The 26,325-nt window shown below is 38.7% G+C and overlaps 1 protein-coding gene across 2 annotated transcripts; it reads right to left on the reverse strand.

The window, feature by feature from the left end:
* Nucleotides 1-1,230: 1,230 nt before the first annotated feature.
* LOC121874464 (metallophosphoesterase domain-containing protein 1-like) lies at nucleotides 1,231-22,432 on the reverse strand. Of its 2 annotated transcripts, XM_042378583.1 has the most exons (8): nucleotides 22,323-22,432; nucleotides 17,311-17,449; nucleotides 15,363-15,507; nucleotides 14,641-14,754; nucleotides 12,628-12,787; nucleotides 11,681-11,907; nucleotides 10,228-10,365; nucleotides 1,231-5,834 (listed from the first exon to the last, which is right to left on the reverse strand). In XM_042378583.1, exons 2-7 carry the CDS (start codon nucleotides 17,443-17,445, stop codon nucleotides 10,241-10,243), a joined length of 906 nt encoding a protein of 301 aa, XP_042234517.1. In that variant the 5' UTR covers nucleotides 17,446-17,449; nucleotides 22,323-22,432; the 3' UTR covers nucleotides 1,231-5,834; nucleotides 10,228-10,240. The 2 variants fall into 2 exon arrangements, with proteins under 2 accessions (XP_042234517.1, XP_042234518.1); XM_042378584.1 differs by lacking the exon at nucleotides 22,323-22,432 and having other exon boundaries at nucleotides 17,277-17,411.
* Between the last annotated feature and the right edge of the window lie 3,893 nt (nucleotides 22,433-26,325).

Genomic DNA, 26,325 nt, shown 5'->3' on the forward strand with positions numbered 1-26,325 from the left:
TTATCAATATGTAAAATAAATTTCAGAATTACCAATAATTGTACTGTAAAAATGTAAAAATAGTTTATGTTCAAGAGTCTCAAGCAAGATGTTACCTCTACTGACCAGAGATACACACTGACGCCTGCTGGGCGAGTCAAGTGGCTGTTTGGCGCACTAAAAATTAATTTCCTGTACTTCAATTATGTTAAATAATTGTTAAAATAACTAAAAAAATATATATAAAATGTGTAAAATTATTGAATAGTACAACCTTCTTGATATTTACTCAAATGGGAACGAATTTAAGCCCTAGAACCGATTACTGTATTGGCGGACTAATACCCAAGCTGGTGAGCAGGCGAAAACATGTTGAGAAGAATTCATAAGGATTTCGGTAACCGAATTTTTTTTCGTTAACCGAGTTGAAGATTCTTATGGAAGGTAATTCGTTAACCGAAATTTCGTTAAGCGAGGCGTTCATTAACCGAGGGACCACTGTATATGAAACTTCATCCATGCTTTCAAACGAGTCCAAAAAGGACGGAATAAATATTTCGAGAAGCTTTCAGCTGGGCATGAACCTCAACCCAAATTACTGAAATACAGAAAAGCAGATGAAAGAATATTAAAAATTGTTTCTGAATATGGGAACAGAAATGAAGTAAAATACCCGAGTGCAATTGCGCACAATTTATCACACTAAAAATAAAGCTAACCCTTTCTTTTAAACGATTTTAAATGTTTTTTTAATAATTTTTAATTAAATAAACCAATCTCATAAATATGTATGATTCTTTTAATAAATTATTGATTTGGTGGCGCTGAATAGTCTGGCGCTGAAATGGGCTGGCCCTGAAATGGCGGTGCTGAATTGTACCCTACCCACTGTACTGTATCTGAATCCTGGGTGAGCACTAGCTGATGTGACAACAAGTTCATCAGGCCTTTTAGTTTACTTGAGGGAAAATATTTTTCCCTCTCCGTTTCCAGGTAATAGTTGCAGACTAATCATAAGATTTGTCCTGGCCATTAATGTCAGGTTTCCTAAGTCTAGTGAATGCATTCCATGAGCAACATTGTGAAAGGTAAGTGACCATAAATGTTCCAGATATTTCGATAGCTTTCAGATGTGATCTCACTGTTATCAAACAAAATTATATTTAAACTATGATAAATGCCACAACAAAGGGGTCAATTAACACATGGAAAAAGAATAATGAAGGAATGAGATAAATAAAATGGGAGGGATTACTATTTTGTCAATTTGTGTTTATTTTTGAGAATCTCTGGCTGACCAGTGATGGGGCTGAAAATATGACAGAGGTGGAAGAGAATTTATCATCACTGAGAGACACGTGACCAAGCAAAGATACATCGCCCAATGGATTACCTGATTCTTCCACAATAGATCTTTTTATTGACAATCAGTTTATTTATCTAATGTATATAATTAAAATGCAATACCACCATCAAGATCCACAACTTGATGGATGAAAATGAGGTATACTGTATTTCAATATCTTTGGCTCAACAGGTGCACATTTTGTGCTCAGACTAGTAATGCGGCCATGAAGGTAATTCTGAGAATCTGTAATTACAAAATCCTCTTTCAACAGACCTTAATTTTATATCTTAACCTATGACTTCAAAATACTCCTGTATCTGATCTAATCTTCTATCTTAGTCTAATCTTACGAATGTTTGTATGCACGTAAAAAATCTTAAAATTATGTTTCTGAGCAAGTAAATCACTGAAGTTCACAATCAACATACATTACTGAACGTGCTAAAAATACATTTTACACAACTACTATTATGAATACAAGAATTCAACAACTACACCTAGAGAGCTCAGAGCAGAGCAGTACTACATTAACATTCGATTGTGCTCTGACCTCATTTCAAAAGCAACTCAAATATGTCGCAGGCTTTAACCTATAAGTCCATAAATGGAGGAATGCTCCTAAAATCTCATTTTATGACTGAGACCATAACGAGGCAATGCTTGCATTGTGTGCACCATGCCTACAGGTTTAGACCCAAGGAGACCCTTAACCTCAGTGAATGGACAATTAGTCTCGACTTGAATACTTCCTCATTCATTTCAACCATCATTCTCAGTTCACTTATTCTGGTAGAGCCTGTAGCCAGCTCTCAGAATATATCATTACTTACTAAATTATCCCCGAGTCCAAAACCAGCCACAATTAATCTGTTCCTGTGGTTGGATGTACTGATCATCCTTCCATCCCCTCTACTGCCAACCTCAAATGAGGGGGACTGGTGCAGTGGGTGCCTTGAGAGGCCATAGATTTCATTTGAACTGTGATGTTTCAATCAGTATTATCTTACCAGTCAACTACTCTGCCATCTATGAATCAAATTGAATTCACAAATTTCCACTTCAGTTCCAACTACCCAATCACTCCTAAAGGAAAGAGAATGATTTCAAAGACACTTGGCCATGGGCTTTACCAAAAAAGTGATATCATGATCAATTCTCCACATCCAGCTATTGCCCTTTAACCAAGCAGGTTTTATTATACTTAACCAGGCAAAACATGGGAGATAAGTAATACAAGAGCTCCAGTACTGGACAGTCAAACACCCTCTGCAAAAGTTGATCATTGGATTCACCAGATTGATAAGTTTATCTCCTTAACTCTATCAAAAGGCTTAGTGTTGTCCTGGATCCACTGGGAAACAAAAACCCATCAGAATCCAGAGCCCCAATCAACAGCAGCCAAAAAACCTGTCTGAATAATATGATTGAAATTGCTTGTAATAAGTGCACTATGTATGTGTACAGAGTGCAGGGCAGATATAAAAGTAAGAACTTTTAAATACAAATAAAGAGGAAAAACCAATGACCCTGGTGATCCATCACCAAACTAACATTAACCTAAATCTTTGAAATGACTAAGAAAACGAATTTACAATGGAATAAAAACATGAAACTCCACAGAGGATAAGGGTAGACAAATGTCTTTCTACTTAACTTGTATGCTAAAACTGAAGAGGAAATAGGAAGAGGCTTCAAACAAAATTAAGTGAGGAAATCTCAACAAATTGTTCAAAGTGGATCTTATAGTCCCACAGCTGTCTGGATAACTCAAGAGTCTTAGTCTTTTGAATTAAAAAAAGCAAGTCAATGAAAGAAACAATCAGCAAGACTGATTCCTATTGTAGTCAGCTAGGAAATGATATGCTTTTAATGAACGAAACTGGATTTGTGTGGACTCAAGGAGGACAGGGCCAACACTATGAGATGGTGGTTTCTGATTGCCTGGATACTTGCTTCAAGCAGACTTATGGTACCCCCCCCCCCTCCAAATCTTTCCAGAGGAAGAGTTATGTGCAGGAAGGAAGGCTGAACAGATCAATAATGATGAATAGATCAATCCTGGTAGACCTCAGAGAACCAACCAACCTCAAATGCCCTCTATTACACTGTCCCCTATTATAGTGTCATTTGGGAGAGGGTGCCAAGCCAAAAAATAACAAGAGGCATAACTCACATTTCCTCCAACATGTTTACATGGGTAAAGGGTATGGAGTAACCCTAAGGCTTCCCCCTCTTGCTGGGTTCATAATTTGTAGGTGTAACCCAGGTTCATGGAATATTTAAAAGTGAGAAAGCTTTTCCTTCCTCATCTTATTTACTCTTTCTAAGTGATCAAATTCTGCCCAAGCTGGTCTGTCTTATCCCAATGAAGGTCACCCAATGAGTCCCCTAAACCAACAACCAGATTGGACATTCTTGACATTCCATTCCGGTCTCATACCAGGGTTAACCTAAGTCCAGGTACTGACACCTGGCAACAAAAAACACCCCTAAAGGTGAACTGACTCACTTCAAATTTGGAAAGCCTCAGTGACATAGCCCAGCATTACACAGTTCCACCTTTCTGAAACAACACATGAAGCATTGGTTGGATCGTAAACAAAATGTAAACAAATCTTTGCAAAAAGACAACCTATGTATTTGTACCAACTTGGAATGCACAGATTCAGCCTATAAACCTCTTCAAAATTACAATTAATAGGGGGATCATAGCTCTTAGGTTTCGAAAACAGGTGAAAGGTGTGGCTGGAACACCCAAGGACTGTATCCAAAATCCAATATGGCCACTACCTAGAACAACTTACTGATAATGGATGTGGCAAAACAGATTAGTAACTTAATCTTTTTAAAGGCACATTTTACTTCATGGTTACAATTTATTCATGGGGAGCCTAACTGGTCAAATTAGCTGTCCAGCCATCAGCATCACAGGTCTCATGGGTCTAGACCCAAAGTCATAGTGTGCACAATACTCAAGCACCAGGTCATAAGTTTCATTAAAATTTCTCCATTAACTTTCTGGATATTTTGGTTCATTATAACAATTACATAAAAATTGGGACCAAAACATGTGAGCTTCCACCTTCAGCTTTACTATAGAGGCAACTACTGTGCAGGTACTATCATTAAAATTAAAGTAAGTTATGACCACATGAATTAAATGCCAACATATTATTAGTATAATAATCAGTGATACATTTCAAGACGATTATTGAAAACAATTCATATGTTCAAGCACCATCATGAATTAAATAATGTTTAAAGATAATTTAAATAACTAATCAAATTATCATAAGGTTGTGCATGAAAGCTGCAACTTCTACATATTTTCACTTGCATTTCTCATTTCCAACTATCCTATAAGGCATGGTACATTAATTTTATGGAATACTGAAGATATTTTGACCTAGCTAATTATTTGTTCTAAATATCTTTCTCATCAAAGCTCTTCATATAAAATACTATGCATTCTGCACATTTGAAAATGGCCCAAAACATGACCTGGATCTTTTACAAGGAATTTTAACAATAATAAAAGATAGCAGAGGATAAAGTGAATCCATAATACAGTACATTTAGTACAGTAGTACAATCTTCCCTGACTACCTTACTCTACCTCTGAATACCAAACCCTGTAAATTTTCTTATAGTGTTGTATGCTCATTGATCATGTAATGTACAATATGAAGACTACATGGTCATATTTGGGCTTTTCCCCTCAATGAAGGCAGCTGCTGAGTACATATTGTGCAACTGTATAATGGAAGCTCTATGTGCAGTTAATAATTCTATGAAAATTAAATTCATACAGCAGTTTCACTTACTACAAAATTAGGCTACTCCAATTGACAGAACTAATTCAAATCCTATACAACTATCACTCGGGTAAATATATACAGGTATGAGATTCACCACAGTTTAGGTAGAACAAACTTGGGAAGATAAAAATGTTTCTCTTCATGCTTGGCAAAAGTAAACCAGAAACCTGAAGTTCATAAGACAGTACAGTAAATAAATAAGTTGAATGAGAGGCCTAAGTGTTCCGCTGAGTTACATCATCTGAGTATTGTTTATTTTTGGCATTTCTTTTAAGAAATTTTTCTCCACCTGTTCCTGAAAGTTATAATGTATTTCCTGATACAGTACAGTATATATATTCAGTAACACATTAATAATTTGCATCTAATCTGCACAACAGCATATTTGAGTAAAAAGAAAAAATTACATTATAATAAAGGACCAATTCTAGACCTTAGCAGCCACAGTTGAACTCCATGAAGTTCTTGAAATTATGATCGTCCACATGAATGTTAAAGGGCACCTCCATCTTTATTTCTTTATACTCTACAAGAACCATGAGGGCTAAAATGTTCATATTATGGCCTTAAGGGTGACAAGTTCAAATATGAAGGTCACTGGCCCCTAACATCCACCTGTTTGTGCTTGTTTCTGTGGCCCTCTAGATCCTTCAGGACTGATAATCAGCTGCTTGAGGTTGCCGCTACTCCTGTTGAAGCATAAACTCCTCGAGGTCAAAATACACGGCACGAGACCTTACTCTAATGCATGGTGAGTGTCTTGTGAAAGACATATATTAAATCTTAAACTATATGTCATCTCATCACACAAACATAGACCTGAAAACTAAAGCAAAATAGAACAAGTGATTTTACAAACACCCAGAAGCTTGACACTCCCAAAACAGGAAAAAGCATCAAGTGTTCGAGTTAATGATTATGTTCGGCAGCTTGCTCCACTCATCCACTACTCTATTTCCAAACCAGCATTTACCTATCTCACTTCTAAATCTAAATTTCTCTAATTTAAAACCATTGCTATGAGTTTGCTCCTGAATGGACAGTTTGAGTACCTGTACCTTTGTTATATCAATTTGTTTAACCCTGACTTCCATTTGTACACCTTGATCATACTGCCCCTCATTCTATGTCTCTCGGGATTTGTCTTGTCATCCTCCTCTGCAGTCTAAGGATTCGTTATCCATTCTGTAGTATGGTGACCAAAACTGAACCGCATAATCCAAATGAGGTCTCACAAGCGCAAGATACTATAGTTTTAGGATAACCTCGCTAGTCTTATAACTAACAATCCTTTTTATAAACCCAAATACTGTACTTTGTTAGCCTTGTTTCAATGTTACTATCTACACCTATATCTATGTCATTTACATACAGTACACCCAGATAATTCATGGATTTTTATTTTGCAGTCCTCTATTATTCGCAGATGACATCCTGGATCTATCCAAGAATATCTGTGGGTAGTTTTAAAGTTGCCGGCATTTTTGCGGGCGGGAAAGGGAGCCACTCATTCTAGAGACAGTAATTTCCTTTACCTGTATTGTATATATGCGAGTGTGTATGTGTAAACACACACACACACACAAAACACATACAAATAAATAATAATGGGAAAAACCTCTCACAAATAATCAGAAACAAATTTAGTTAAAATGTGACAGTCTACCCTCAAGTCTGTCCAAGGGCAAACACATTAAGGGAATATACATTTCTTTGTATACAAGTGAAAATGTACACCCCACAATGACTCTTCTGACAGCAGGTGCTGATCCTCACATTATACCTTCACAACATTTACACTAACACTTTAAGCTGTGTGGCCCAGTCAGAAACACAATACAGTCGACCCTCGTTAATTCCGACCCCTTTAATCCGGATATCAGATAAATCGGACGAAATCTGAACTAAGCGAGGGACTGTTCGTGTCAAATTTCTGGTTCTGGGATTGTCCGATAGATGGGTCACGCGCGCACAAGACCGCCAGTTATTGTTGACCTAGCGAGTATCAGTGTTGTGTTGCCCTGCAATTTTCGTTGATATTTCAGTGATTAGGCATCTTTCAGCCTTGTATTTTACATCATGGCTTCAAGGGGGAGTAATACGCTGAAAAGGAAGTATGTGACCCTTTCTGTGAACCAGAAACTGGAACTTATAAGGAAGTTAGTGGCTGGTGCTTCGGTGTCTAGAGTTTGTGACGAGTATGATGTTAAAAAGCAAACAGTTTCGGACATACGCAAGGCTAAGGACAAACTCATTGCACTTTCTTTGAAATATAATGTTGATGCAACTTCTAAATCATCATCTGTTAGTGCAAGGAAGCGTATGAGTGGCAAAGGATACAAATCTTGAGGAGGCAGTGAGGAAGTGGTTTGTGCAGCAACGATCCTGTGGTAATGTCGTCCATGGTGTAGAAATTCAAGCTGCTGCTGCTAAGCTAGCAAGTCATATGGGCATTGAGAATTTCGAAGCTAGTGACGGGTGGTTATGGCGATTTAGAAAACGCCATGGAATGTGTAATAAAATTACCCATGGTGAAGCTGGTAGCGCACCCACCGAGGGCATCGAACCATTCAGGAAGAGGCTAAATGACTGAATTAAGAGTGAAGGGCTCCTGATTTCCCAAGTCTATAATGGGGATGAAACTGGGTTGTATTGGCGGTCCCTAGAAGACACAGAGGGTGACCCTGGATACCAAGTCTGAACAGAAGAAGAAATAGCAGATGAAGTTCTCGTTGGTGACAGCAAAGATAGTGAACATGAGGAAGACGACGAACCATTGCCCAAGAAACCCAAACTCTCTGTTATACGAGAATCCACTGATAATGTCATTTCGTACATTGAATTGTCAGCAGAAACTGATGATGTTCAGCATTACTATCAACATTTTAGAGCCTTTAGGGAACTCATTATCCAGAGGCAGCATCATCAAGGTGAACAACTGAAACTAGACTCATTCTTCAAGCCAGTTTGTCCCAACCCTGCTGCAGCTGTTGAGCCTGCTGACGATATTGATGACCCTCCTGCTGCTGACTCAAGCCATCCTCAGTCACCTCAGCCTTCTACGAGTGGGGGACAAGGACCAGTGGAGCATCATAGCTCTACTGACTCCGAGTGACAAGTTATCACCACTACCCCCCACCTCCACCACATCAAGCTAATCTGTCATCTACCAAAGGTAAATGAAATTAACAATTTACGGTATTAACTTTTTTATTTTTACATTTATTATAATGTTTTATATAGCTAGTTATATGATGTTTACAGTATTTCCTGTATTTTTGTTACTGTGTATCATGTTCAGCGTACAGTGTATATACGGTACTGTATTTCCTAACCGAACCTAAATCGGTTAATTCGGACATTCAGCTAAAACGAACACCCTTCTCCCCCTATTAGTCCGTTTTAATGAGGGTCGACTGTATGGTATTTTCTTGATTTAACGAACTAATTCAAGCCACCCCTTTCCATTAAATCAAAATTTCGGTTAAATTGAATTTCCATTGAATTCTGCGCCAAATGAGCTGTTTGGCGCGTGGGGTTTACATCCGCTCACTCCTGTGTCCTGCCGCCACTGCGTGTGTTGTTAACTGCTACCTCTGGGCCTACATCTCAGTCAACTAACGACTGTGCTTAGACATCATGCTGAAAGTCTCTCAGAAGTCTCAGGAAGGAAGTGATGGGGGAGAAAGTCAAAAGAGTGCAGCTATCAACTGGAAAAAGTTTGGAAATTATAGACAAAATTTAAAACAAACACTGAACCCCCTAGTTTAAGGCAAGCCATGAATAATGTTTCTATGTACATATCATGTGTCTGAGGTGTCTCCATAGGTGTGAGCGTATTAATGAAAGTAATCTCGATTTAGCAACTAGATCATTAAATCGAGTGAAAAATAACGGAAAAAATTCCTTCCGCTAAATCGAGTTCATTATGTCGAAATCCGTTAAATTGAGAGTACAGCATGCCCTTAAAATTCATGGGGTTAGGTTCTCAAAATGACCGTGAATAACCAAATCCGCAATTAACATTTGCTGACCAGGGGGTGGGGGGGGGGGTTACATTTTTATTCGTGTGCAGAGAAATGTGGTCTCACATTTTTAATACATTGTGTTGTCTAGTTTCTGATTATTTGTGAGAGGATTTTCCCATTATTATTTATCTGTATGCATTGTGTGTGTGTGTGTGTGTGTGTGTGTGTGTGTGTGTGTGTGTGTGTGTGTGTGTGTGTCTACACACACACAAATATATGCAATACAGGTAAAAGAAATTACTGTCTCTAGAATGAATGGCTCCCTGTTCTGGCCCCAAAAATGCCACCAACTTTAAGACTACCCTTAGACATTCTTGGGTACATCCAGGGTGTCATCCGCAAATTAAAAATCAGTGAATTGTCAGGGCATGCTATATACTGTAACTGCAGAAACTTAGGGGGCAGTACTTCTCTGTACAATAAACTGAAATTGAGTCACGTGACCAGATACTGAAATGGAATGATCCTGAGTTATGGGTTATAACTGAACATGTGACAATGGCAAGTGTTCCTGATGCCAGTCAGTAAGACTTACCTTTTAACAACTGGGGAAAATGTATCCCCTCTTGGGTACATAGTTTCTATTAAGAGGAAATATCTAATCTGGAAATTATTTTCAATATTAGCTGGCCATAGAGACATGCCTATCTAACACTAGTCACATGTTTCAAGGGTTCAAATTCTGGGTGTTCAATGCTATACACTGTGGACTGTACCTGGAGTTGACTGAAATATATTTAAGCTACAAAATATGAAATGTTTCTCGACTTAAAATGAATACCTGTACTGTACTTTAAAAATACATATCACAGTTCTAATGATTCAATCACCATATAATAACACGAAAGTAATTATCCTAAGATATTTAAGATATTTAACAAATATGTAAACATACAGACAATGATTGGCAATTTGAATTTTCACACTACAGTACAATACAATATTTAGGTAAATCATTAAATACTCGTACATAAATTAGTGAACAATTCAAAACAGAATCGATGTATGAAATATTATTTAAGACAATACAGGAAACTATTTGTAACTACTGTACCTCAGTTTGATGGTCATTTTGAGAGCCCAGGAGGAATTGGTACATCAAAAACAACAGGAGGGTTGTTGGGGACATAGTTGATGTTACATGTGGAGGCATTAATGAATATTATCTTCCCATCAGTTGTCACGCCATAACCTGTTAAACAAAAACAAAATAATAATAATTTAAATCACAAAATGGTGAGAGTTATTAGTACAGTAGATGCTCGACATATTATGAGACCGAGAATTACCGCAAATTCCTTTAAGTCAACTCTTTCTTTCACTTCAACACTATTTCCATTTCAAAACACTTAAAAAATTATAATTCAACTTGAGTCTGAACAATTGCTGACTGGGATAGGGTTGTAGTGTTACTAGATCACTTGACTCATATCCTACAGTTTGGCTCAAGATGAATTTCTGTTGCTAACTGCACATGTTCTGTGGGGCATGATAGTTCAATGATAAGATGAATCAATAATCTGTATAATACAACTGATACAAAATAATTCTTCAACTCACACCATGGGGACTTTTAAACATAAGTATTCATTAGCAGTCAACCAATCATCTATAGAAAGAAATTTCACAGAGTGCTAGCTATGTTGTTACCATTACTTTGTTGAAGATGTAAGTGTTCCAATCAATAACTATAGACCTGACTGATCAGTCTACATAAGCAATATACCTGATGATTTTTTTCTTCTTTATCAGTATTTTCTCTTTTTTACTTTTCATCTCCTAGGTCTGAGTACCTGTACTTGAGTTGAGGAATAAGGGCAGTACAGTACATCAATGCCATGACTGGATTGACTGGAGTTCCTCCAAACCTCATTGCTGTACCGATCATGACCATGGGAGGTTGACCTGATGTCCTTAGCTAGGACCACAAGTGTTACAAATAATGGATTAGGATTCAAGTCAGTTCACTCCACGTGATGATGAAGTCAGCAGTAACAACTGGCAGACCTGTGGATTACCTTCAAGTGAGAGGATATTGTACTAGCATTCTTGGAGAACTCAGCAATCTGTGAAACTTAGAAGTGAAGTGTAGGATGAAATTTTGGGTTTGTGATTCAATATCTCTGGTGGGAAGGATTGAGACACGGATGGAATGTGAAGGTTTTACTTCTGTTGTTGACTTAAAATGGAAACACTCCACTTTTACTCTAGTTTGATCATTTCACAGATTCCTTCTTGTGAAAGAAATGAAACTTTTTATCATGTTCAATATCCCATACCAATCATAAACATAAAAATAAGCCATCATGTAACTCAACTGTTTAGTTATTTTGATATCTTCTCAACAAAATTATGGCAGAGTAAATTGGTTAAGTTATATTATTGAATTGTGAATTTTTCTAAATGGCAGATGGCCTGCTTGATAGGAGAAGGCAAATTAAGAGGTTTACTGTACTTGATCAACCTTATAAAAAATGCCTTAATATCTATTACAGTTTTCCACTAACCTTCATGTATATGACCAAACACATGGTACTTGGGTTTGACCCGGGTTTGGACAGTAGAAAGTAGCTCAACACACCCAGCTCTGACCCCTGTACAACAAAGGTCACCATGACCAATGGGTGGTGTGTGGGAGATAAGGATATCAGTGTCAGCAGGAATGGCATCCCATTTTTCTAAACAAAGCTTCCCTCTTGGTAGATTGAAGGCCCAATTACAAAATTCTGGTTGCCTGTGGGAAACAATGAAAATTGCAGTACTGCTTAACACCCTATATGTCAAAGAATGAGATAAAAGTACAGTAACTAAACTCACCACACCCAAGCTGCCTGAGCCATGTCTTGTTGTTTATGTTCACTAGTAACAGCTCATTTCTTACCAAATAATAGTATCCTTATACTGTATTTGGCAGTAACATTAAAATTAAAAATTATATTGCATTTTTTCCACAAAGACGTGATTATCAAAGCAGAGTTGCTCTCTTTTTTAGCCATCTTTTGCAACATGAAGGGCAGAAAAGCTATAAAGTACATGGGATCTATTCCCATTCATTTATGTAGATGAATCACTAGAAGAGAGAACATTATGACAGCGTTAGCAAATGGAGAGCACAGCAGGTAAGAAAGTGATAAAGGCAGCAAAGATGGAGGTACGATAATGAGAGGATGACCAAGAAAAAGATGGATAATTCTTATTGATGAATTAGTGAGATTGTGCAGTTTCATATCAGACAATAATCATTATCATCAATGTTTTACACCTATTTTCCCCACTTACTTGAGTTATCCACAATTACCTAATGGTAGCTCTCCATGCTGATGAGATGGGATGCAAAAAACCTTGCACCTCCAACAGCTGTCATCAGGTTAATCCTGGCTAAGCCAAGCAAGTGTGGAAAATGGCCTTAAAATGATGATCATGATCATATCAATTTATCTCCCATCATACATACCATGGAGTTCCATAGAGCTTGATGCCACATATAGCGTGGGGCTCATCTTGTAAGTATGTAGCATTAGTGATCAAGTCGACTGTATTAGGTTCTGCAACAGCGGCCTTCAACTGCTCACGCTCCATCCCCAAATCAGGGATCTCATTTATGAGGCCTCCGCCTAGAATAATAATTATATTGGCTAATTGTTACCTAAAGGTTTACAGCTCCATTAACAGTACTGAACAGACTTCATAAACCACGGAGAAAAATGGAGGACAAACATAAAATCCCATCTTATTGGAGGGGTAAAGTAATGTATGTGATCCTAGCAATCTCAACAACCCATGACAGAGTTCATGAGCATCCTGAGGCATTTATTCAGTTTTAAGATGCATGAATCAAGAGAATAATAGAGTAGGTGCCAACACAGCTCTGCCTAGTCACATCAGTATGTATCATTTTAAGGTAAGCTGTGGTGTGGTGAATATCCATATGGGCAGCAAGTTTCTCACTCAGGAGTTATACTATATTCTCAATACTCAACTACATCTAAAAAAAAAGAAAAACCTAAGCCATAAAGGAGGGTTTTCAAGCACCATGAAAAAAAATTCCTTTAAGAGCACTTTTTTTTTTACTTAAACACTAATTCCATAATTTCAAATACTTTTTAACATATTATAACTCACCTTGAATGTGAATAAATACTTCCTGGACTGCAGGTTTTCAGACTCAAGGTGAGTGATGGAACAATAGAACTTTGGGTGTCGGAAATCATGTGTGATCTGTGTACGTAGATGCTGTTGGTCTGTACTACCAATGGGAGAAACTTTAAAACTCATCAGCTTTTGATTTGTGTTTGTATGATATTTCACCTTAAAAAACACATCAGAAGAAAAGCACTGTATTAAGAATATTTAGTGCTTCTCTGGAAAATTAAATAATAAAATCATACTCAATGCTGTTCTTACACTCAAGTACTGGTATGATTACTTAGGAAGTATCCCATCTACTCAGCAAGGGTAGAATGTGAACGAGGTACCTGGTATGTGTACCTAAGAATACCGAGGAGTTCCATACTTGCAGGTGTGGAGTGTACCCGGGATGTGGTGCTATGATATAACATGTGGTGCTGTAATGTAACATGTGATGCTATACTCTAACAAGTGGTGCAGTCTGAAGTGTTGGATGTTATGGTAAGAAGAATGACCGAGGTAAGGAGGTCATTGGTTGTTATGAAGAATGATGATGATAATAGTAATTATTTGATGTAAGACGTGTATTGATGTGAAGTGTAATGAACATAATAGTTGGTCTTCTGATGAAGGCCAACTCTTTTTGTATTGTGACGGGATGCAATATGTCTTATAAGGAATAAATTAGTTAAGTCATGCTTGATGTTTCACCCTTCTTCCCACTCTCAATTTGGTCAATGAAAAACCCAACCCAATGCCTAGCTTACTCTGTCCGCTACCTAACGAGCTACATACTGTCCAAGGGGGTCTGGTGGCAGCGACCTTAAAATTAAGAATAGAGTTAAATTATCCCCTGAGAATTAGTGACCCCAGAATTGGGCAGTATAGCAGGTATATATACAGGATATTTACTTATGAATGACTTTATGGCAAAACAAACCTCAAAAGGATACAACATCACATATAAACAGGGTCTAATGAAATAAGTTAATGGAAAGTAAAAAAATCTATTGTAATACAGCGTGAGAATAATACTTGCCCATGAGGACTGTCTATCAGGGAGGAGAGCAGCTCTTCACAATAGGTTGTCAGTGGTGGAGCTGAATTGTATTGAAACATGAATGCCTTCTATGGCTCAGGTGTTATGAAATGCAAAGAGCTTCTTTGCAGCTCCTGGAATTTTACTGAAAAATATATCTGGATGCTGAATATCTGTACCCAAGATTACTAGCAATCTCTGTCATGGGGTGTTCACTGCACTGTTATCACAGACATCATCCACCAAGAACTGTAAGCTGAAATATATCTGCACAAGACTAAATTGTATTAAGTACTGTACCTGTATGTGCTGTTTTATGATGCTGTCGGACTGACGGGCCACCGGTGAACTTGGGGTCAAAGCTGAGCTCATGGTTGCCAGCGATAACCACTTTATACTTGTGAGGCAGTGAACCTGAGATATAAATCCTTCTAATTATTGGAAAACAATACATATTAACAACAAATCAAGAAATACTGTCAAAAATTTACATGCACAGTAACATAACAGCCCTAGCACCTACTTGTGGCACAATCGGCTTTAATATACTGTACAGGTACAGTGCAGTATTTCTAAATAATTACATACTGCACTATAATCATGTTATAACCCATTTACTGTACTTTAGATTACAAGTTTATTTAAACTTTATGTACTGTGCTTATCTATCAAAGCAATCCATTACCTGTAGTTCAAATTTGCTCTAGTGGCATGAACTGTGTGACATTGAAAAGACATCCTTTTGTCATAATAATAATTTATATTTAGGCAATTTCACTAAGTATAGCCATCAAAGTCATCAGATGTTTATTTCCAGTAGGGTCTTTTAGTTAAAATGCCAAGAGTATCTGGTGTTCGCAAGGGGTCACCCACTCAATTACTGTATTAACTAGACCCAATGTTACTTAACTTCACTGGTAGGATGAGAAGCGATATTTTCAATGTTACACTGCATGCCAAATGTGTTTAAAGAACTTCAGTGTTAAATTGTTTCAGAATCCTACTACACATTAAAGCCTTACCAATCCAACTATTGAATTCTTCAATTTCAGCAGCACTGCCACATCGAGTAAAATCTCCAGCATGAACGAAAACATCACCGTCAGGTATCTCAAACTGGAGGTGTGATGTGAGGCAGTGGGTGTCACTCATACACACAAACCTTAACTGTAAGATGGATAATAGATATCTTTAAGGCTTATAACCATGTTATATTAGTTTTACTTTAAAACTTGGACTGAATACTGAAATCTCATTTTAAGGCTGTGTGCTGAAATAAATGACAACATGTTGACAGAGTCTTCTGTCAATGTATCCTGGCCTTAAAGATGGTGAGCAAAATGCTTGCCAGACATTTTCGAAGTTCCACTACTCACTTCACAGTCACAAAAACATGATAATAATGATGGAAACTCAATTCTTTTATGAAAAAATCCGTTCTAATTAAGTTAGAAACAACATTTTTTCTACCAAAATATCACTGAATAATTTATCTAAAAGTGTGGTTCAATAAATATATTTAAAAATCTAAATATCTATATGATATACCGGTAAGCATGTGAGGCACCTCGTGCATGGAACTGTGGGTCACAGTGGAATTATCCACTGTTTTCCCCGAGTCTAAGCGACACATCTCACACAGACAGATAACAAAAGCTGTATTCATTTACACAAACATCACTGTACACGTACAATATACAGTATTATAAATAAACAAAATAATGTACAGTATATTACAACTGTCGTCTTGAGCCTACAGAGGAAGTATACTGTCCAATCTCCTGAATGTAATATGTAACTGTAATCACTTTTTACCTCTTTAACACTAGTGAAGGAGGTGTGGAAGGTGATCAGTGGGTCTCATGTTAACTGACCTGACCGGATGCAATGTCAGGCCACCACACCCATTGTCGGGGGAGGGGGGATCAGAGTGAAAGAACTTCAGTCATTTAAACAGGGAAAGAACTTTAAAGTCACTATAACATAGTAAAATTTGAACTTTAGTGATGTCCTCTCACTGTAATGTAAAAAAAACAACTCCAATAATGACTGATAAACATTACGGACTATTTCTTAGACACACCTCAGCTGACAAATGAAGTGAGTAATGCATTCCATATGCCAAATTCGGGAGTTGGCAGGATAACAAATATCATTAATGCGAGTGGTCTTAATATATTAGATTCATTACCACGAATTATCATAGATTAGGATATCGTAAATTGAGGTTTACCTGCACTGAGAACTATGTGGACCAGCCCAAAATTTCACTCGTGATCAAAACTGAAGCACAGCATTATCTCAGTGTCCTAACTAAAGTCTGAGATATCCAGCCACTGAGGAGGCCAAGAAACTGAGAGATGTCTACACAGGGATGGAACAGTTTTAATGCTTAACAGCCCCATTATGACTGAGCCAGACATAGGTTGAGTTGGTTGATTGCTGAGAAGACACTCACAACTCATTGCTTTTTACTTTAAATGGTGAACTCTTGCTTTTAAAGTTTTGTTTTGGGGCTTGACTGTGATAGAGAAGCATAAGTACAGTAACACAAATTAGTCCCTGCTTATAATGACTATGAGCTAAACCTTGACTTACAACCCTAGACTCATGGCTGTGATTCATGTGTTGCCTAGTAAGGGTTGTCAGCCATAAATTCAAATTACTGTACCGAATATAGCACAGCACTTTACCCAAGGAGATAAGACCGTAAACTTAAATGTCAGTGTTATATTTTAAATCAGCGCAAACTTTTGGCCTCCAATTCAAATTAATATAACCATTCTTGCATTTAAAGTGGTATACAAGACAGCACCAGTAGATCAAGTTATCCAAAATCTCAACCTATCCATTTTGTTAACATGAAACAACATAGAAACACGAAAAATTTTCCTCTCTAATAACATAAAGATACAAATAAAGCCTTATGTAATTACTCAGTCATTAAACATCTCTGGTGTATTACTGTACCATATTTTCATTCGGAGGTGTTGTCGGGGTCTTGACATTTAATTTAATTACTCGTTGGTTGGGTCTGATCTGCTCCCATGCTTCTGTGGGGTTGTGTGTGGTAGGGTGTATGGGTATGCTCAATCCTGACATCATGAATCTGATGGAAGAAAAATTCTAAATGAATACAGTATTGTATATAATGCCAGAATCTCAACAAACAGTATTGCCTATCTACACCTAATAAACATATGACCTACCAATAGTAATGCAAGTACAGTAGAGTACAATAGAGTACAGTACAGTGCAATACAGTACTGTGCAAATAATTGCCAGTAATACGAATAGTTTGCATATACAGGTACTCCTCGACTTACAACAAACTCGACTTACGACAACCTGGACATACGACCGCCTCAGTCGTATAAAATATTTTTCAAATTATGTATTTTCTAGTACCGACGTTAGTGACCGCGCTGTGCACTGACAAAATTTTTGTTTGTAATTCCCTTTAAAATGGCTGGCAAGCGCAAAAGTGAGAGTTCTCGTGGTGCTGAGAAGAAAAAGAGACACCCATTTTAGAATTTCTATGTAATATTTTCACCTTTTCGACTTAAGACCAATTCGACTTACGACCCGGTCATCGGGATGGAACCCTGTCGTTAGTCGAGGAAAGACTTAGGTTAAAGTGACTAAGATGCCTTATTCTAGATACCTTCTACTGTACAAAAGTGTTTTATTAAATTCATTATACAGAAATTTGAGAAATTTATGCTTCCATAAACAAGGAAACTGCCATATCATGCTGCACAAACAATAGATTCTGGCATAAGCTACAGTATATAATATCTGTACTCCTGCAGATGTAAATGATCTACCTATATGTATCATAATTGAGCATGCAGAGATTAACATTGTTTATTTGAAACAATAAATCTTTAGCAATCTTAATAATCTCTACTTTGCATATGGCATGCAGCTATAAATCATTAAAATATTAAACAGCAATTACTTACAGAATATAAGAAAAAATAACACCTACACTAATTTTCACTAAATAATTGGCAAAAAATATACGTATTTGTACTCTCCTCTTAGGCAAGGAAGCCAACAAATTTTATTTTTCAGTCATTAGTATCATTAAATCAAACTATAAGTGTATGTAATGATTGGTGTAGTTAAACATCGTCCATCTGTAAAAAAAAATTTCATCCAAGGCTAAGTAGGTTAATTTACATTAGGTTAGGAAGGTTTGGTAAGGTAAGGTATGGAGAGGTTGCTGGGAAGCAATCATGGTGCCCAGTGACTGACCAAACACCAGTAACCTTTTCATACCTTACCTAGCCAAACCTATCGAACTTAATGTAAATTAACCTAAACCTAACCTAAAATATTAATATAGTGTACTTTCAACCTAGAATAAATAGGTTAGGTAGGCTCATCTTATCTATGACAAAATATTAATGTGCAGTCACCGTCACTAGTGCGTTTACAGGGGCTCGTCAGGTTTTGTGCAGTGTGGCAGCCCTGTGATTGTTTTCATTTGACAGAAGGAAACTCGCAATAGTAAAACATACTATGGAATCAAATTAAAACAATATTAAAACAAATATCTCAAAGATAATGATTTGTGGAATGTTGATATGACGAGCCCCTGTAAATGCAGTTGTGAAGAGGGCTGTACATAAGTCAACATCGTCTCAATGTATATTTGTGTTCAGGACGGAATCAGCGGCAAATGTATATAATTACGAGAGTTGTGATTCGCATTACCGTGGGATATTTTAGAGGTCACAAAGAAATATTTTCTATACAAAATTTTCTTTTAAGTTGCTGGTTAACACAAGACCTTGTACCAGAGTATTACTATAATATGTACTGTTAACAGGTAACACTCTGAATAATCAATTATTTATTGGTATTGATAGTACAGTGGTAAGCTGTCATCCCACTTGGGCAATTCCCACCGAGACGATCATTTGTTTTAAGCAATTTTTATCATTTTAGTTAAATTAACATCCAAGTGGGATGCTGTCGTAATGCATGTCTCTCTCACCAGTATCTCCGAGGGTTTGAGTTATGCTTGGTCCGGACACACGTGAGCAGGGGTGTGCCCATTGCGTCACCAGCCCATTTTGTCACCACATTTTTGACCCATTTCGTCACCACTTTTTTTGACCCATTTCGTCACCGCGTTCATTCCCATCATCATTTCAAGGGCTTTGGACTTTCACTACATATTCACTGAAGCAGTGAAGACATAATGGCTGGTTTACTATCTTTGTGTACATACACTGGATCATGCAAGCATCTCACTAAGCAACTTCATTAAAGAAGGCATGTATGGACAGTAACTGATAAAATGTTTTTTGTTGAGTTCATATAAAGGAGTGTTAGTTACATGACTAACAAGGTCATCCTAAAGCTATATCTTGTGCTTATGAGACCTCACTTGAATTTTGCAGTTCAGTTCTGGTCACCAAACTACAGAATCCCTAAAAAAAAATCAGAGGAGAATGACAAGACTAATCCAGGGCATTAGGAACCTTGAGCACAGAGACAGGTTAAAACATCTTAATCTGCACTCCCTCGAGAGACGTAGAGTGAGGGGTGATATGATCGAGGTGTATAAATGGAAGTCAGGGCTAAGCAAAGGTGATATAACAAAGATACTCAAACTATCCAACCAGGAGCGAACTAGTAACAATGGTTTTAAATTTGACAAATTTAGATTTAGGTGCGAGATAGGTAGATAATATTGCAATTTAAAGCAACCACAGAATTCCAGAAATTCACTACAATTAATCAATACAGTAGAACTGATTCTTCTGTGATAATTTTCTTATATTACACTTCCATCACAAACTGATAATAAGGAAGTTATTGAATTTTAAAAAGAATAAAATCAGAGCATCTGTTGCCCCTACGCAGTTGCTCAAATTGTATGTTCACTTACCTCCCGCGCATGTGCCGGGGGGCGGCCGCCAATCAAATCCAATAAAAAATCTCAACATTTGATTCAACCAATTAGCGTTCAATATTCGGCGTGGGTGGTAGGATACGGGACATTTTTAATCAGTTGCAACAGGGAGCCATTATGTGCTGGGTGTGATTTCAATTACTGGAAGTTTATTGTATTATTTCAATCTAAAAATATGGAAACTTTAGAAAACAGATGAACCCAAGATGCATTCTGGTCCCTGACTCAGAGTAAGGTAAGAAATACTGTAACAGCTATTTATATTCTCGTGAAGGCTGACCATGTGACCATAGCGTTTGGGGGTTCGGGGAGGAGGCCCCTGGCTAGGGTCATCAGAGGTCTTGGGGCAGAGCCCCTGGCTAGAAGGGTAGGTTAGGTTTAGTTTGATTATATGTTATAAGTTAACAAGCACAGAGTACCTGGAATTCAGAACACGCAATCGATAGAACTATTATGAGGGAGGACTAAATTCAAAATGAGTGATTTCCAATAAAAACGAATGTCAGATTTGAACCAATCGCATCAGAAACCATCAGAAAAACACTTTTTTTTTATCATATTCTTTGGTTGCTGTAATCTGCAACTTTACCGATTGGTAAACATTTGTTTGGAAATGAGTAGTGGATGACTGGAACAAGTTTCCAAACATCATCCTTAACTCGAATACGCTGGATAGCTTCAAAAATAGGTTGGATGGATATATGAGCGATGGGGGTTGGGTGTAAACTGGACTGCCCCCCAGTATGGGCCAATAGGCCCGCTGCAGTTTCATCCATTCTTATGTTATGTACTATTTTAAATGGTGTCTTGCAGAAATTAAAATGTGAAACTGATTATCGGTGGCCATGAGTACAGTAGTCTGGTTATCATCATTGCATATCTGTGTATCTGTTCTAATGAAATCAGGTGGCAGGCTGTCAGACTTGAGTTCAAAGTTGAGCTGAGTTGGGTGGTGTGGTCTTTGAGCTTGGGGATGTCTGTTACCTTGTATGACAATGCTGCTTGGTTTAGGCAACTGGTGGGCAGCAGTGGTTCTGTTTGTAGCTAGTTAATTTCTCTTCAACAATGCAGCCAAGGTGAAATTGTCACGTGCGCATCGCTCATTTACAGCTACAGATACTTTTGTTGTAACAAGAAGGCCTGGTGTTCCAGGGTGGTCGTGAGCGTGTAAAATAACCCGCAACTGTTTCATCACCAGACGCGGCCAATCAAAAGCGTTTTTGCTTTTAGAACCAATTAAAATGATTTTGGGTTTAATTCAGAGTATATTTGGCCCAATCAAAATCGAGTTTTATTTTGGGTCTGCGATGGATGTCACTTACAGTATATGGAGCTGATTGCGAGTTTTTAGAAAAAAAAGTAGAAACTATAGCATTTTTTCGGTCCATGGCTTCCAACCTCAGTAAAGTGTACTAAGAGCAAGACTGAATGTAAATATCGCAAAGACCAACATATGTGGCGTTGTGTAAGAATCCCAGAATGCAACGACGAACAAGAACCAGGCCAATAAGGTAAGAAATAGGTGATTCCATCATATGGTGAGAGTCAGTTAAGTTAGGTAAGGTTAGGTTAGGTTAGGTTAGGTTTGGTTTTTGTTTTTCTAGTGTTTTTTGCGTATTTTCTAGTCGCTTAGCCACTTTTTTCGGAAAACGTCAAACGAAAAAAAATCGCAAAAAAACGGCTAATTTCCGCCAAAAATGAAGGTCATATTCGGTCTAAACACACACAAACACACTAGAAAAATATATTTTTTACTTGCTAAAAGTGAACGGTGTGACAATGCAAATTTACCATTTTTTTTCTTATGAAAACTACCAGAACACTTAATATTTATTACCATGTTCCCTAGAGTACTATTGTTACACGTCATGTTACCTAAACAAAGGTACCCGGTACGTTGCTATACAGCACACATACTACTAAAATATGGTGCCAAAATTATTGCCTACCTAGATGTTTAAATATCTTCTACAAATAAATCCATTCACGTAGTAAAGAAGTTTCGTGCAGAGCAAAAAGTAATGATGTGAGACTAGAACATGTGTGGACTTACACTTGTGATGGATAGTGCCGCTAGGTGTTAGGTCAGTTGTTGACATTGGTGAAGCTAGCAGATATTTGTAGCGCTAACTGCTGCCTCCGCTCACTGTTGGCACTTACTTGTCATAGCTAGATACATACTGTATACCAAGATAGATCTTGGGGATTGCTGGCCACTTCGCCTTTCGGCTATTTCGGCAAGATAGGTCGATAGACAAATAGATATATGCCTTAAGAAAGATACAATTGTGGCTAGATAATATATTCAGTAAATTCGTCATATAAATTTACATATATTAAGCAGTTGGCTCTACTCCTTTCACCCCCTGTTTGTGCATACGGGCCTCATATGCTTCAAATTCTGAAGTGTGAATTCGAAGCATTAGGTAGGGTGAGTTGGAGGGAGTGTAGTGGATTTCTCCCCTACAAACGCTGTTTGTCGCTGAGTAGCCGACCCCACCAATTCCCCAGTGTATGCCTCGTGGTCTAGGTCAACCAGCGCCGCCATACATCACGGAGCGGGGGTCAACTACTAAGCCACGCCTACCCCCGCTATTTAAGACCTGACCTCGTGGTGACCTGCCTCTTTCTACCTACAGCCGCAGCCAGCAACACCTCCTCCGCCGCTGCCTGGCGGCCCTCGCTCCTCCTCCGCCTGCCTGGCGGTCCTCGCTCTCGCCGGCGAGCATGGCGACCCACAAACTGGTCCTTCTCTGAGCATCCTCACCAACCAGCTCTCTCTACATCACGCTTGTAACCATGCTGCCTTCCCAGCACCAAGCTGCATTGTACATCCAATACATGTATATAGAGAGCACATTGTGAGTTTCCTTTCTCCATTGCATCCTGAGTGTGAACCAAACATCCTTAACCCCAAGGTGAGTCGGAAAAGATGTCTTTCTGTGGATAGGAGATGCTGAGCATGGGGTACTAGTATAGGGATGAGGACGTAAAATGTATATCAGTTGGGACTTATTACAATGTAGAATTACGTTATGACAATACTGACAGGGTTTCTTCAGCTGAGTGTAATCGTTTAGCGCAAGTCAGGTGAAAATATTGAAATTACAATACGATGAGAGGGCCTGGGGGATGGATTCATGTTCTAAGCAGGGACGGATCCAGGAATATCAAAAGGAGGGTTCAAGAAGTTTTGGGTGCGGGGGGGAACATGGCGAGTAAAGCGAGCCCTTCCAGCTGTGAGCCCCCACCCACATTTTTTTTAATTGAACAATATCATGAGCATTTTGAGGCCATATTGAAGCCATGTACAATTGATATTAGAAGATATTCTGAGGTCAATCATAATTACTTTTTACACCACAAAAAAGCCTAGTACAATACTGCAAGAAAAATTATTGAAATATTCTGATGAAAAGTGGGGGTCTGGACTCCTTGGACCCTTCCTTTTACTTTTACTTTTATCCTTTTCACCACTGTTCGGCTCGTTAGCCGCTTGGACGATCGGTCACGTCTCTGTTACGCACTGTTGGCAAGTACTGGGCATGCACCGGCTCCTGAATGTACCTGAACCCGCTCCAGTGTTGGTCAAGTCTTGTCTTGAAAGTTTCAAGAGCTCACACTTGGTGCCGTCACAACACTTTCTGGAAGATTGATCCAAGAGTTTACAACCCTCACTCCGAAAAAGTTTGCCCTCACAGTTTTCTGGACTTGCGGCTTCTTCAATCTTGAGCTGTGACCCCTGCATCCGCCCTTGCAAAGTAAGGTGTTGACTTGAATTGACGCCTGTAGATAAGGATAAAGAGCTATTGTTTGTTGTTGGGTGGGAGGGCAGGGGTTTGGGTTGGAAGTACTTTGGAGGTACGAGCGGGAGGGGATGAGTTTTAGGAGAAGGTAAATGAAGGGGAAATTTGAAGGAAAGTAGGAGAGTAAAGGTGTTACCGCCACAGTAGGATATGTTACCGCCATAATAGATAAAATAGAAGAGAGAGTGGAAGAGAGGGAGAGAGAGAGAGAGAGAAAGAGAGTTGACAAACTCTGCTGGGGTGTTAAATGTGAAACAGATGGCCCTCCTCTCGGGCTGACTCACTCCCTATGTGGTTTCAGAAGACAGTCTCTATCCGTCCAGTGACCGATCAAGTCAGGGAATTAAATAAGTCCTACATTAGACCCGAAACACGTAAGTTTTATATGGTTTAACACCCTACTCTACTTAAATATACTATATGTAATCGCTAATAGTGATGGAACATACGATTGAATTAATTATCTCATATGTAACATATGTAATTTGTACTCTGCAGGTTTTGACCAAATAAAGAACAATCGAGTCCTACGTATCAGGGTGTCATTAAACCACAGTCGCTCAATGGGCGGCAACAGTCAAAACGTGGGTCCACCGAAATAACTGGAAGCCCACACAGCAACGTCAAGCTGAATTACGGGCAGGGCAGATCGTGTTGCTCCAGCTAAACCTACATTTGCCTACACAGGGACGGACTGCTTCGGAACTTTCAACGTTAAGTTAGGACACAAGCGCCTCAAGAGATGGGATTGCATATTCACGTGTTTGACCACCCGGGCTGTACATCTTGAGGTCCTTGCATCGCTCGACGCTGACGCCTTCCTTAATGCCATTGTAAGATTCTCAGCCCGCTGAGGTACAATCTGATAATGGGACGAATATGGTCGGTGAGTATAAGGAACTGAGATCAGCAGCACGAATGTTGGGCGCATGATGAGAATCTTCATAATGCTATATTGAGGAAGCAGATAGACTGGGTGTTCAATCCCCCCCACCGAGTCACACATGGGCGGCGTGTGAGAACACCAGATACGGACGGTAAGGAAGGTTCTCCGAGTGATCGTGGGATCACAAGCGTTGGACGACGAGCGCCTTCAGACGCTTTTTTGTGAAGTTGAAGTGGTGGTGAACGAGAGGCCTATTACTCCTGTGTCAGAAGATGTCAATGATCTGGAGGCAATTACACCCACTGGCCTCCCATTAGGTGGTCTGTAGATTGGGGCATCATACAGAAAAAGGTGAAAACACGCACAGATCTTAGCAGACCAGTTCTGGAAACACTGGTTGAAGGAATACTTGCCTTTGCTACGCAGCCGACAAAACCAGCTCAAACCGCAGCGCAACTTTCAACATAATGACGTGGTCATCGTAGCCGGAGAATATACCCATTGGAACCAATGGCCTTTGGGAAGGGTTGTTGAAGCGAGGCCTGATGATGATGGGCTATATGTCGTGTTAAGGTGAAGACTACGTGCAATGTGATAGTGCATCCTGTTGTAAAACTCTGTTATCTGGAAGGAGCCTCACTTACAGAGAACACACCTGATGCTGGCGTATAGACACGGAATTGCTGTTTTGTTTTATTTTTTGCTTGACGAGAAGGTGAGCCTCTTTGACCAGTTCCTTTGGCTTCAGCACAGGCACATTCTGCCCATTTTGAAGTACTCCAGGATCTCTTGTATTGTTTTCTTGAGCGTGCACGCTCAACAGGGGAGTGTTACCGCCCACGGGAAACCGAGTCGACAGTGTTAATAACTTGTTAGAAAACAGAATAGTTACGAGGTAGTGAAGATATAAGAGAGGGGAGTGAAGCGAGCTATGGGGGTGTTTACCCTGAGCTACCCTGGTATTTGCTGAATACGCAATTCTGCAGATGGGGAGGGGCCGTCTACATAGGGGATACACTGAGACTACCCGGTCAGACTACCTCTTACAGACATACTGTGGACAGCTAAACCTCTGCTGGCATTACTCATAACACGTAAGTGTGATTGTGATGTATTAAATAATTTACATACAGCATATGAGATTTTCCTATCTTATAATTACACATTCTATAATATAAGTCAACACAACATTATAGATGCTAGAATTTGAGGAATAGATAGATGTGGTTCTGTTACTGTGTTCTGCTATGATTACTGTGTCTAATAACTCTGTGAAGACTTTAAATTATGTGTTAAGGAATCGATTCATTGATATATACTTTGTATTGACAGGTTATGACCGAATTATATTATTCGAGTCCATC

The sequence above is a fragment of the Homarus americanus genome, unplaced genomic scaffold (assembly GCF_018991925.1).
Source record: "Homarus americanus isolate GMGI-L3 unplaced genomic scaffold, GMGI_Hamer_2.0 scaffold11794, whole genome shotgun sequence".
In the NCBI taxonomy this organism is placed as follows: domain Eukaryota; kingdom Metazoa; phylum Arthropoda; class Malacostraca; order Decapoda; family Nephropidae; genus Homarus; species Homarus americanus.

What these genes read in the sequence shown, in the direction of transcription:
- LOC121874464 (XM_042378583.1), bottom strand. Translation starts at nt 17,445, where the DNA reads ATGATGTCAGGATTGAGCATACCCATACACCCTACCACACACAACCCC. An exon ending in AGAATTCAATAGTTGGATTG is followed by an intron (nt 14,755 to 15,362) that starts GTAAGGCTTTAA and finishes TTTATATCTCAG; the next exon opens with GTTCACTGCCTCACAAGTAT. An exon ending in TCATAAAACAGCACATACAG is followed by an intron (nt 12,788 to 14,640) that starts GTACAGTACTTA and finishes TTATTATTCTAG; the next exon opens with GCGGAGGCCTCATAAATGAG.